This window comes from Bicyclus anynana, chromosome 14, assembly GCF_947172395.1.
Source record: "Bicyclus anynana chromosome 14, ilBicAnyn1.1, whole genome shotgun sequence".
Lineage (NCBI taxonomy): Eukaryota > Metazoa > Arthropoda > Insecta > Lepidoptera > Nymphalidae > Bicyclus > Bicyclus anynana.
This window is the reverse complement of record NC_069096.1, coordinates 2,143,705-2,157,842: the sequence shown is the minus strand read 5'-3', so window position 1 is coordinate 2,157,842 and position 14,138 is coordinate 2,143,705. Positions and strand designations below refer to the sequence as shown.

Below are 14,138 nucleotides of genomic sequence, written 5' to 3'. Positions count from 1 at the left end.
TTACAGACGTGCAAACAGGGGGGCCGACCAAAGTCGTGGAACTGAAAATTGGGATATCTGTAGATGCTATAAACTGTCTGGCTGTCCTGACACAAACGCGAGTGAGTCAAAGCGTTGCGAAACTCGAAGTACAACTGGAGTTATTGTCCCTGACGTCCGATACTATCTAGTTAGCGTTTTGTTTACATCGCTTTGTGTGAAATATTGATTGTTATTACATGTTGTTGCGTCTATTGCTGCTCTATTATTCATTAGGGGCATTCATGTCTTGCTATCTGTGCCTTTTGGACTACGTGTAAGAGCTGATAGACATAGTTCCATTTATGAATGCCGAAAGTTTGGCAGCTTATGCTTCTACCATAAGGTAAGCAGCAGTTTGAACTGTGATGGCTTTGGAAAAGCACACTTTCTATTTTTTTTAAAAGTACATTTTAGCAGTATTTGGATTTCTTCATCTTTCCTTATTGATAAATATAATTATATGGAATTCTTAGGGTGATTATACAGCATATTCGTTTCTTGTGTTACTAAAAGTATTCATTCTCAAAACAATTGATATCTCACTAGTATTTCAGATTTTAATAAAACACTTTTGACCGCTCTCGGATTTTCTTTTTTTCTTACTTATTTAACTCATTCACTTGTTTATGATGAACATATATTAATTTATTTAATCAGGGTTTGCGTGTCACATACATTATTCTCAGTACATATTATAGTATCATGTCAAGTGTCTTGGGACGCAAACTATCAATCTACTTACTTTAATGGTCAATTTAGAGCAGGTCTTTTGCGTTGGCATTGAAGAAATAAATACACTGTGAGCCTCCCTGGAGGTGAACCGAGAAGGCGATGTATTCTAGTTCATATCGTGAGTAGCGGCTTCGATTCCCGGCGGACGGGAAGGAAGTGGCAAACGTGCTGCGCGTGCGTAATGCGTGGCGTATGCGCTTTCAAAGCTGCGGCTCTTTGTTTTTAAGCGATAGCGGAACGTTTTTTTTTTGTATATTAGTGACGGTAGTTTTTCAAGGTTTCGGTGGTTTCAATCTGTTTTATATACGGTTTAATCACACCTTATTATGAGTGATGATGCAGTTACTGAGCATGGTTGCCTACAAGGTGTCTATTCACTTTTTACTTGAAGGTGGAAGGAAAAACTGGGCATTCAGGGCATTTCAGATCTTTCCAGTGATCTTTTACCTGATCTGATGTGTTTGGCATCTTTTACTAAGAACCATAAAACGACTTACTAAAGGTGTGTAGGTAATATAAGAAATTGTACCCCTCTTGAATTTAAAAATTGCTCGTAAGTTTACATAAATCAATTCTGGATATTGCAGATATGTGGGATAATACCGTTAATTTAAATTAGTTTCTAATAGGTATTGATAACATGTTTATGTTCAATAAAAGTTCGATAAAAAGCCCAGCTGACTGATAGGTCAAAATCAATTCCCGACAAGTAATCACCGGGTCCAATAACCCGCTCAGTTTATCAGTGTAGGCGCTGTACGTCAGCGATGCGGCGCCAAGTGATGTTATTTTAAGGATGTACTTCAGCTGGCATAGAGCTTGCTACATTTAGTGCTACTTGTAGTGATGCAAGTCATTTAATGTCGATTAAATTTTGTAGTTTCGTGTGCTGAAGACCCAACTATAGGAAGATCCTTAAGACGTGTAACAATGCGTCATATTTTATACACATTCCACTCTGGTGGATCTCAGACCTTAGGAATTTTAGCTGGGGATTATTAGCGTCAGCGAACAACAACTCTACTGGTAGCGTAGTTATTTACTTACTGTTTTTTTAACTGTAGTAAGACTAAGATTAGACTTGGTAATTGATATTTTTGCGCAAAACTCGTCTCTTTGACATCTGGAAATTTTTCTTCGTAATTTATTTCTTATCTTGAAGTCAATTTTATCGAAAGCCAATGTGCATTTGTCGTGCTGTTTCACATGGCTTTCAACAGCTGCAGTGCTGCAGCTTGATTTAGTTCACATCGATGAATAAATTATTTCACATTAGCAGTTTCTGGACAGATGTCACAACTCGCAGGCCTGTATTGCCTCGTGATTTTATCACCGCATTACCACAATTCGGCAGGATGTTTGTACTTTGTTCTGAACAGCTAAATCAGTACACGATTATTGGAAATAGAGTTTGGTACCCTCCTTGGGTGGCTGTGAGTTTGAACTTTATTTTTGGAATCGTTAAGTAGTACGTGAAATGTCCCAGTTGGGGTTTCGTTTTTGATAATTTTTGAATATGTTTTACCCCAAAAGTCCTTTTTTGTACTATTCAAGGTTCACATGTAAAGTGTAGGATAATTTTTCGATTAACTATACGTCGTTTACGACTTACGTAGATTCAGATTTTATTGACATTGTATGCGTACTATATGTTTATGAGTAATTTATTTTAATCACTTATTTGATAATTTACTTATTTTTCAACATTTCTTGGAGTTTTATACTTGTAAAAATGTGTCCATTTGTCGTTATGTTCATGGTTTGAATTTAATATTCATTTTGCAACAGTAATTGCAGATTTATCTAGTTTCTAGCATTTTACTGTACGTACATACTGATTTTACACTGTAACTTCTTCAATGCTACAACACTAATATGAATTGCACGGTGAACTGATAATTGCTTCCGTGGTTCTGTGTAATTATGCTCGTTTTGCGTTTGATACTATCAGCTAACCTTGTTTTTTGTATCACGGTCTGACCTTTAACTGCACTTATATCCTTTGAGAGAATAAACAGCGGTTATTTTATAAACAAACTGGATAAAATTGAGTAAAGTTAGCTGTTTCTGAGATAATTATATTCCTTTATACGCTAATTAAGTGTTCGACCTTAAATTATTGAAATTGAAAAAACGAAATCCCACGACTTACGCGATTAAAATCATCATGTCCTTAAAGTTAAAGTTTTATTAGCTGACTACTGTGTTACTGTATCCATACTTGTATATGTGAAAGTGTGTGTGTGTGTGTGTGCGTGTGTGTGTGTGCGCGTGTGTGTGTGTGTGTGTGTGTGTGTGTGTGTCTGTTTGTTTGTCCGTCATTCACGGCAAAACGGAGCGTCGTATTGACGTGAATTTTAAAGTGACGTGAAAAACCTTTTATACTGAGAGGAGACTCGTGCTCAACAGTGAGCCGAATATGATTTGTCAATAATGATAATGATACGTAAATATTGTAAAAATGTTAAATTCCATCTCTAATACGTATTCCATTTTATTGAGTCCTCAGGATTGACAGTTTTCTGTGACATTCACTGTGTATGTATTCAGTGGCGTACTTCATAGATGCATAAACGCAAAGCATACGCTGGGGATTTATTACGTACCTGTATTGGAGGAGGAATTTCCCATTTCATACAATTTGTACTTATAGTGCATACCCTAGTTAAAAATCTTGTGCACGCCACTGTATGTATTATTCTAAAGTTTAATTAAACTTTATACAGATTCGATTAAATCGACCTTAATGTGGCTCAGTGCTCGCCGGTATTCGTGTCACTCGGGTAACAGATACAGTTGGCTTGCGGTTTGCGTTTTGTTTTATCAAACCGCTGAATCGTGTATCGCTTTTTGCCAAGTACAACTTTTTGCTTGCTTTTGCATGAGTGCGAATTCGTCGGGTCCAGATTTAGCGCTATCGATTACGTTTGTCTATGGAATTGATATTGTTTACCCGACTGGCGAAGAGAAAGGTTGTGTTTGCGAGCATACGAGTATGTATACTAGTCAGTCTTATCTGGGAAGTTCGCTTTCTTTCTTTCTTTTCTTTTCTATATAAAAAATCAATCATGCCCTGTTTTCCAGGGGATGCTTACCCGTTAATTTTAATGTAATTCCAAGCATAAATTTTTAATGAGACGTCAGATTTTGATTTTTGTTACCACTAAAAATGCCTCGTTATTTGTGAGTGTTATAATAAAATATATTTTATTTCTGTATTTTCACGCGAATGCGGGAAATTTCTAACATTTTCTGTATACTATTATAAACACATTTCCAAAGTTTATATAAAGATTTATTGACTGACCCTTGATTCCGATATATAAACCTGACGGCAAATCAATCAATCAATCAAAAATCATTTATTTCTAGTAGGCTCAGTTTACAAGCACTTTTGACACGTCAGTTGACTATTTGTAAAGATTCTACCACCGGTTCGGAAGGCAGGTTCTGCTGAGAAGATACCGGCAAGAAACTCAACAGTTGCTCTTTTGAAAAAGTCATACAGTACTATAATTTACAATCGATAACAATTACTGTTTACATTTCTTATAGTTTTACTTCCTGTGTGAAGGTGGAAGCTGATCCAACGGCCTCCAAGCATCTTTATCATTAAGGAACTCATCAATGTTGTAGTACCCTCGACTAAGTAAATGTTTTTTAACGCATTGCTTAAAGCTATGCATTGGCAGGTCCATCACAGTCTTGGGGATCTTATTATAGAAGAGCCAAACCTACAAAAGATTTTTTTACTCTTTGGAGGCACTCCACTATATAGATACTTTGGGTCTAGCTGGGGATGTGTATATATTTATTCATTTTTACATTGCATTCTAAATGTTAGAGCCTCAAATCTCGGCGAGTGACGTTAGGGAGGCAGCGCCGGCAGCCAGAGCTCGCGAGTAACGAAGTGGTGTCGCACTGAAAGCCTTCAGCCGAGCCCACTCCGCCGGACAATGACCCCGCGGGGGTTGCTTAGATGACGCGTTAAGGCATAAGCGTACAGCGGGAGAGGGTTTAGTACATACATTTTTATTTCAGTCTTACTGTATAAACACTTAAGCTGTTGACTCTGTTAAAACTTGCTGTTCCAAACCTTCTTGTGACGCCTTTAAGATTCCATTAGAGGGGAATTGAATATTAAACAATTAGGTTTTTTTTTTATTTTTTTTTATATTGGTTACAAGTTAGCCCTTGACTACAATCTCACTCTTAGATAGAAGCGGGCTAACTTGTAAGGAGGAGGATGAAAATCCACACCCCTTTCGGTTTCTACACGGCATCGTACCGGAAAGCTAAATCGCTTGGCGGTACGCCTTTGCCGGTAGGGTGGTAACTAGCCACGGCTGAAGCCTTCCACATGCCAGACCTGGACCAATTAAGAAAATCTCAATCTGCCCAGCCGGGGATCGAACCCAGGACCTCCGTTTTGTAAATCCACCGCGCATACCACTGCGCCACGGAGGCCGTCAAACTTAGGTTCTAATAATAAACAATTAGGAAAGTCTAATAAATGGAAAGATATACAAAAGGAAACTTTCAAAATTTAATTTTCAGGACGAATCGTATACTCGTTGTGTAGTCGTACATAACTTAACACATTCACTGCTTAAGATATTATTAAAATAATTAGGCAGAAACCAAATTTTTTTAAGGCGTATTTTGATTAAGTATATAGGTATGTTTAAAAATATGGATGAAAGTATATTGTTATTATTATTTTTTTAATAAAAAATAACCTTTTTCGGATCCGAGTGTTAGGCACATAGCGCGCCAGGTGCCGGTCACTCGGATCCGAGCGTAAGGGACAGCAATGGTTGGAATGGAACTACTCCACAGATTTCGATAATTCTTTTACATTTTAAATGCTGTATTATCCCTAAGTAACATAGGGATATAGATAGTAAATAAAATATAATGCGCATTTGAATAATTATTTATTGAGGAAGACATTCATAAATCTGAGCGATACAATAATATTTATCAAAAATCAAATCAAAGCCATACAATCAAAAGTATCAGTACGTAATAATTATAAGTTTAATTGAAAACTTGTCACAGAATAAAGGTGAGTCACTCACATAAAGGTACAAAGGAATAAAAAATATTCTGAAAATTTTAACCACATAGGTAACAAAACAATAAAATTTAATGAAAACAATTATGAATGTGCTAGGCAGAAACATTTTGTACAGAAACCTGGAGAACCTTCACATTGCTTACATTCATAAATTGTTTGCACCCTTTTTTTCTGTGATTTGCAACCTTTGCATTCTTTTCGGACCACTTCGATAGTTTGTTTCGTGACTCTTCCTACTGTCTTAACTCTCGTCCGGGTCTTTTCTATTTTTGTGAGTTCGTGTTTCACTTTCAAAACATTGCGTCGATTTACATCATTAGGATCAGGTAAAAGCTTCTCCAGTATCTTCATACGGAAATCATATAGATTTAATTTGTCATTCGCCGAAAATGTATTGTACAAGTGCAATGCATTAGTAAGGCTCATTTGCAGCATATGCACAAACAGCTTCTTGTACCAACGCAGCGTCTTCCTTTGGACTGGATAGTATGCCAACATCTGATCTTGAAGATCAACACCCGACATAAAATTATTGTAATGAACGATTGCCATTGGTTTCACTACTATAGATCCTCTTTTGGAAGTAGTCTCCATCATCTCACTACCGTGTTCTGTAGAAATATACAGAACGTATCGCTTATCCCTCCATTTTCCGACATGAACGCCGTTCAAGAACAAGGATTTGTTTTCTCCCTTTTCCAGTGAAACAGAGCCAATTTCGACGGGATTATCTTTCCTGTTTTTTCTTAACGTTCCTGTGCAGTATGTCTGTCGATCTAGCAATTTCACAGCCAGGCCATAAGAATTATAATAATTATCCATGTATACATGATGGCCACAGTCCAGTCTCTCTTCTAGTAGTTTGAAGACAATCTTACTACTATGTCCTTGCCCTGATGTCTCATCATTAGCACCGGCGTAAACTTGAAATTTCAAGACCGTACCATCTGGTTCTGCTAAAACATAGAGTTTAATGCCATATTTATGCCGTTTGTTTTTTATATATTGTCGGAACAGCAACCGACCGCGCCACAATACCATGGACTCATCCAATGATAGCTCTTTACCTGGACAGTAAATAGTTTTCATTTTATTGTTAAAATGATCCATGAATGGTCGGATTTTATTGAGACGGTCTTCTTCACTGGTTACAGACGTAAAGTGTAGGCATCGTAAAATAAGTAAAAAACGATTTCGTGACATGAATTGTCCGAAGCATGGAATATTAAACAAATAGTGTCGTTTCCAATAATCACTTAAACGGTTTAGTCGAATTGTTCCTGTGTGAAGAAGGAGTCCTAAAAATGTCAGCAGTTCTTCCTTTGTTAAATCTTTCCAAGATTTTATTCTGGAGTTTTGTTTGACGTTTTGTGCATTACCGACTCTTATTGCGTTCGCGTTGGTCTCGCGAACTATAAGATCTAACAACTCGTCATCAATCATTAGTCGGAATGCTTCGTAAGGAACAGTTGGAGGCGGCACTAAGAGTTCCTGTTCCTTAGTAAACTCTAAGCTTTTCATGGAGCTTGGATCACTGCTCCAGGTGGTAGTGGCTCCTTGACCAGAGGGTGAGTTATTGGGTGATAGATAAAAATCATCGGGTAAGTCTGGAGTACGACTTCCAGATCTCCGAACAGCCATAATTGATGGAGAGACGTCATCACGTTCTGGCGAAAGGTTGGGGGTGATCGCATCGGATCTCAGAAGAGATACGCTAGGTGTTGAACTGGTAGGGTTAATTGGTATATCCGGCAAAAAATCTCCATAGTCCTGTACGATATTCGGCGATGTAGGACGGCAGTCAATTTCAGAATTGAATTCAAAGCTACCGTCTCCATCAAATTCCAGTAGTCGAGGCGCTGACTTCGATGCTGAGGAACTATTTAGATCTGGTAACTTCAACGATTGAGTAGAATTATTACGCGTGGGGCCATCCCTAAATGAAGGTCTTAATCGCTTACATTGAATGATAGCCCTTCCATCTGACTCACATAAACCACGTTTTGATGCAGATGAACTTGAAGGTTGAGGTGGTGGTACACAGCTGACTGTCTTTGAGGCAGGTGACCTTTAAATAAAATTAAATGGAATTAAGTACAATTTACTGTTATTATTGAGTTCAATCAATTTAATTTCATAATAAATATTTTTAAGCATTTTTTGATGGTAACTACACCTCTTTGAGACGGTTCAAAGCAATGAGGAATTTGGCTTTTGAGGCTTAGTGATTAAAGTGTCAAGGATGGAATCCTGAAGGAACGGGTTCGATTCCCACTCGGAGATTTCATTTTCCACATTGTTTTCAAATATTTATTGTCATGCGTTCATAACATCATTAGTTAGTCATACCTTGAAGGTTGAGCTAGTGGTATATGGCTTGTCGTCTTTGGGGCAGATGACCTTGAAGGTTGAGCTGGTGGTACACGGCTGGTCGTCTTTTGCTTCAGTCTAGTATCAAAGATACTATCATCACTGCCGCAACTAGAAGAGTCCTCTGAACTTGAAGAGTCTTCATCAGCTCTTTGAGAATACACATCCTCATCACTATAGTCAGACTCATAGTCATCACTTTGCCGACGCTTTTTTCTAGAACTACTCGTAGATTTACTTCCAGACGGTCCAGCCTTATTGTCCATTTTAGTGCAAAAATAGCTTTGATACGATCGTGTGTAAAAGTCACAATTACACTGTTATAATGAAACCAATACGCGTTTTCGTAAGTTGAATATGTTTCAGAGCGGTCGCGCAAACCAACATAAACTCACCTCAAACGCCGGCGGCTTACTGACTACTACAAAATGCACAGGCCGGTCACTCGGATCCGAGTGCGCGGCACCGCTACTATCCCCCCTCCCAACTCGGATCCGAGTAGTGAGCACTAAATGTGTTAATAGGCGCTCGCGCTCAAAAATAAAATGTCAAAACGCGAATCTGAGAAACATAGAAATTGGCCAACTCCGCCACTTTGGCGGTGGGTTTATATCAAAGATTTTATACCATAGATATGTGACACTAACTAGTCTATACATGAGGCGAGCAAAAGTGGCTAATTGTCTTAATTTCATTTAGTCTCATTGTAAACAACGTCTACAATGGCGAGTTCTGTGTTCAGCATGTATAAAATCGCATCTTTCTTACTAACTTAGTTCACTCTTCAGCTTTTTGAAAGCTGTAAACATTATATTGCTACGAAGCAGCATGATCGTTCGCTTGTACAATTTCAGTGAGTTAGATAACTTAACCGGACGTGCGTACTGCGTAGGTAACATTTTAAAGGCATCCTTTTATCCAAAAGTAAACAGTAAACACAACTCGGTTCCATATTTAACCGCGCGAAAGCTGAGACGAGACGAAATTGACATGTAGGAAACCACGTGACTCATCTCCACACATCTGGTCGACTGTCGAGGCTGGGTTGGTATTGTTTATTTGAACATGTATGGGGTGTTTAAATTACAAAGCCTTTATTACAATCGGTAGTTATAATTGATATAAAACTGACAGTCAATTTAATCCTTTTATTATAGAAATTTTGCTTTTAAAATAATGTTTCTACATATTCTTCTCACTAGCTGACGACGCGTGGTTTCACTCGCGTGGTTCCCTTTCCCGTAGGAACACGGGTATAATATATAGCCTATAGCCTTCCTCGATAAATGCGCTATCTAACACTAAAAGAATTTTTCAAATCGAACCAGTAGTTTCTGAGATTAGCGCGTTCAATCAAACAAACAAACTCTTCAGCTTTATAATATTAAGTATAGATTTGTAGCATTCTCTTAACTTACCCTCTCGACCGGAACAACAAACATACATACTTGATTTTTGTCTCTCTGTCTGTCTTTCTGTTTGTCCGGGCTAATCTTTGCTAAACCAATTTCAATAGGACTTTCACTGTAATATAGAGGAGGTAATCGAGTAACATATAGGCTACTTTTTATCCTGAAATACGATACAGGGTTTCCGCGGGATTTTTGATAAACAGAATTTCATGCATAAGAAGTCGCGGGCGTCCGCTAGTTTAAAATAAACATGCAAGGTTATTTCTATTGACAAATAACTTATGAAATTTTCTAAAAATATATAAAATATTCTCGTAGCTGCAGAACCCATTATAAGAAGTAAACTCAAATTATTCAGGGTCGTCGCCAAAAGTCTCTTCAACACTGTCTATAAAAACTGAATCTATTGGTTTATAGACAGATTTTTAAATTCCTGTTTTTGTAGGCATTCAAACCTTTTAATTTAAGAGAATTATGCAAAAACACCTGAAGAAGGCTTTGATATTATAATTACAAACCCTTTGTATCCTCTGGAATTTGTAATGCATTCTTTTTATGTTCCCTATTTGTTTTGTAAGAGAAAAACTGCGACTAATGAGTTTGTATCAAGCTCTTACCTCTTTAAGAGGGTAGGGTGACATATGTTATTACCCGACTGCGTCAGAAGGAGGGTAATGTTTTTTAGAGAAAGCGTTTAAACTCATGAGTTCGTACTCTACCTAAAGTTGACGACCATAAAAGTTAATGCTGTGATTAACAACAGAGAGGTCCTGGGTTCGATTCCCAGCTGGGACGATTTAAGTTTTCTTAATTGGTCCAGGTCTGGCTGGAGGCGTCGGCCGTGGCTAGTTACAGCCCAGGCGATTTAGCTCTCCGGTACGATGTGTAGAAACCGAAAAGAAGTGTGAATTTTCTTAACAATTTATTTAGTTTTAATTAGTTCGCGTCCATCTTAAATTGCATAATCATTTACCATCAGGTGAGATTGTACTGTAGTGAAGGGTTCTTTGTAGGTCTAATGTGTTTTATAAAAAAAATATTCATAAATTAGAATTAGTTTTTTATAACATTGTAATTTGTTAAGAGTCGCACAAAATGTGTTCTTACGTCGTTATGTATTATGAATCAGTAATTTAATTCTAGTAAACTAATTACGTAAAGTATTTAAATAGCCATGACATTGTCATATTGTTAAGTATGTGACTCAGGAACGAACAACCACGATTGTAATAACATTAGCTAAAACAATATACTTAGTTGAATTTAGGTGGCAGTGATTTTCCTTCGACTCGAAGGTCATCATAGCATGTGTTTATTTATCTATACTAATATTATAAAGCTGAAGAGTTTGTTTGATTGAACGCGATAATCTCAGGAACTACTGGTCCGATTTGAAAAATTCTTTCAGTGTTAGATAGCCCATTTATCGAGGAAGGCTATAAGCTTTATATTATCGCCGTATTCCTACAGGAACGGGAACCACGCGGGTGATACCGCGCGGTGTCAGCTAGTTAATAATAACTTTATTGCACAAAAAAGAAAATAACAAAAGAACATAATTTTTTAGGCAAAAGGCGACCTTATCACTAATAGTGATCTCTTCCAGGCAACCTAAACATAAATAATCTAAATATCCTGTGAGATGGGATATTGCAATACAATAACTAATGACAGCTTTATGACAGTTGATACCGACAAGTACACTTAGTATATTTTGTACTATTTTGTATAACCGTACTGTACTGTACCTTGCATTCTATGATAGGTCACGTTTAGGTACAGTATGTTGTAACATAGTACAAACAGGTATTTGTGTTGAATTACTACTAATGCTATACTTATCTAAACAAAAACAATGTTAAAACGTATAAGGTATAAAGGTAGAATAGTGATAGTCCAGTGGATATGACTTCTGCCTTCGATTCGGAGGGCATAGGTTCGAATCCAGTGCGGGGCATGCATCTCTAACTTTTCAGTTATGTGCATTTTAAGAAATTAAGTGTCTCAAACGGTGAAGGAAAATCATCACAAGGTAACTTGCATACCTGAGAATTTTTTTAATTCTCTACGTGTATTTTCATTTTCATTCTTACCGTCAGGTGAGAGTGTGATCAAAGGCTAACTTGAAAACAATAAAAATGGGGGATGTAGTCTGCCAATCCTCAATAGGCCAGCTTGGTGGACTAAGGCCTAACCCTTCTCATTCTGAGAGGAGACTCGAGCTCAACAGTGAGCCGAATGTGGGTTGTTAATGATGATGATGAGGTACCTTCCTCTTGATTCACCCAAAAACCTCAACGGTAAAGGGGCAGGGCTTATCACCGAGAGGTTGTGCTTTGATTCCCGCCTACTAGTCTTGTCCTAGTTCTTTTCGACTCCCCCCCCTTCAACTAGTCGGGAAGATACAACAATAAACCAACAGGGCGAAGATCGAACCACCACCCCTCTTACCGAGTCACCTTTAGAGTCCAATCGCTCCTATTAACCTGACCTATTGAGGCTTAATATTGGTCATATATAAAATATACAAACATAATTTTTTTGAATGATAAATACTTCATGAAAATCCATTACGTAATTTAAAATATCTATGCTTACAGATACAGACGGAAGAAAGCCCCTTTGTTTTTGTACAATATGTTAGGAATAAAAAGATGTCATATATTTTACTTGATTGAGATTGAACGAGACTTTTTGTCTCACGAAGAAACTTACAGTATTACGAGATAAATTGACGATATATTTTTACCGAGTTACGATGGGCAATTAAGATTATATAACAAAACAAACAATTTCACTGTATAACTTTTAGGTATACAACAACACAGCGGCGTGCAACGTAATTGATAGTTAACACGAATGCACACACAAACATATCACACTAAATTAAATCCTATGTCTATAATGATAAAGTTTAAAATACCAAAGTGTTTCGTGAAGCTGAGCTCCGAACGCTGGGATCGTGCAGTGAATTTGTCTCACGCGATGACGTTATTCTCACTTTTTTATTGCTATTTGTGTTTAAGCTACTTGATTACACGGATAGGATGTAAAAAAAGCACCCCAAGTGCGATTCTTGACTCGCGGTTTCAGGGTTCAGTATATATTACACTAATATTACAAAGATAAAACTTCTATTTTATTCTTTACAAGGTTTACAGCCCTTAACTACAAACTCACCTGATGGTAAGAATCTAAGATGGAAGCGGGCTAACTTGGTAGGAGGAAGACGAAAATCCACACTACACGATATCGTACTGGAACGCTAAACCGCTTGGCGGTACGTCTTTGCCGTCGGGTGGTAACTAGCTACGGCCGAAGTCTTCTACCAGCCAGGCCTGGACTAATTAAGAAAACCTCAATCGGCCCAGTTGGGGATCGAACCTAGGACCTCTGACTTGTAAATCCACCGCGCATACCACTGCGCCACGGAGGCCGCTTCTGTGCTTACGGGCTCTACGCGGAATGAAATCGCGAGGAAAAGGTTAAAGTTTGTGGGGTTGTATGGGAAAACCACGTTATTTATGAGTGTCAATGCACGGCCTTCCCTCAATCATTACGAACCTGCATTGGGGGAGGAATTTTTAATTTTGCAGAATTTCTACTTATGTTGTGCAAGCCCTATTTAAAACCCTTGCGCACGCCACTGGTCACAGGCTATATTTTTCCCGTTTTTCCATAGCAATGGGAACTACCAAGTGAAACCGAGGGGCTCAATTAGTAATTCACATAACAAATTATTTTGGGTACTTGTTTGCCTTCCAGTTTCAATGTACTCGTTTGAAATATTAATTAGTCAGCATTATAAATATTCTTATTGTTTTCCTTCAATGCTTGTTTATTTCGCTGTTTCATGCAATAAGGCAGACGTAAACAGTGTTATATGTGTACATAAATAATGTATTTTATTACGTGATATTCGTGGGAATTGACCAGTGACAAAGTTTGTAGAATTATTAGAAAAAGGGAAAATACCTATATTTATCCTATTACTATTCATCATCATCATATCAGCCGATGGACGTCCACTGCAGGACATACCTAGGTCTTTTGTAGGGTCTTCCAGACATCACAATACTGAGCCGCCTGCATCCAGCGAATGTCTGCGTCTCGCTGATTTCGTCAGTCCCCCGAGTCTGACCAACACTGAGCTTTCTAGTGCGGAGTCGCCAGAGCACCTAAGGACCCCAACGTCCATCGCGACTCTATAACGCCGCGTTGAACTATAACGGTGACTTTGGTTCTTCAGCGGATCTACTCATTTCTGATTCGATCACGAAGGGATACTCCGAGCATAGCTCGTTCAGTCACCCGCTGTGTGACTCTGAGCATTCTTATGAGGCCCATAGTTAGCGGGCTATTAATATTACAAATGTAAAACTTTGTTAACATAATTATGTGGCTTTGAACCACGAGATTCTAGTTCTAGGTTCGAGTCTCACTACGTACGAGTAATATGGAGATTTTTAAAATCTTTATTTTTTCCAAGAAATTAACACGACACCGGCTTAGCACCGCCATCA

The 14,138-nt window shown here is 38.0% G+C and overlaps 2 protein-coding genes across 5 annotated transcripts in view; one reads left to right on the top strand and one right to left on the bottom strand.

Annotated features, from left to right (window-relative positions):
* Positions 1–14,138, top strand: part of LOC112057887 (formin-like protein) — a 98,991-nt gene that overhangs the window by 25,714 nt on the left and 59,139 nt on the right. The window lies entirely within an intron of this gene.
* LOC128198733 (piggyBac transposable element-derived protein 4-like) lies at positions 5,776–8,718 on the bottom strand. The gene is made up of 2 exons (XM_052885472.1): positions 8,183–8,718; positions 5,776–7,901 (listed from the first exon to the last, which is right to left on the bottom strand). The coding sequence occupies exons 1-2, from the start codon at positions 8,467–8,469 to the stop codon at positions 5,915–5,917; spliced, it is 2,274 nt and encodes a 757-aa protein (XP_052741432.1). The 5' UTR covers positions 8,470–8,718; the 3' UTR covers positions 5,776–5,914.

Excerpts from the sequence above, each read along its gene's own strand:
- LOC128198733 (XM_052885472.1), bottom strand. The coding sequence starts at position 8,469 with ATGGACAATAAGGCTGGACCGTCTGGAAGTAAATCTACGAGTAGTTCT. Across the intron at positions 7,902-8,182 it reads CCACTAGCTCAACCTTCAAG|GTCACCTGCCTCAAAGACAG; the intron begins GTATGACTAACT and ends TTTTATTTAAAG.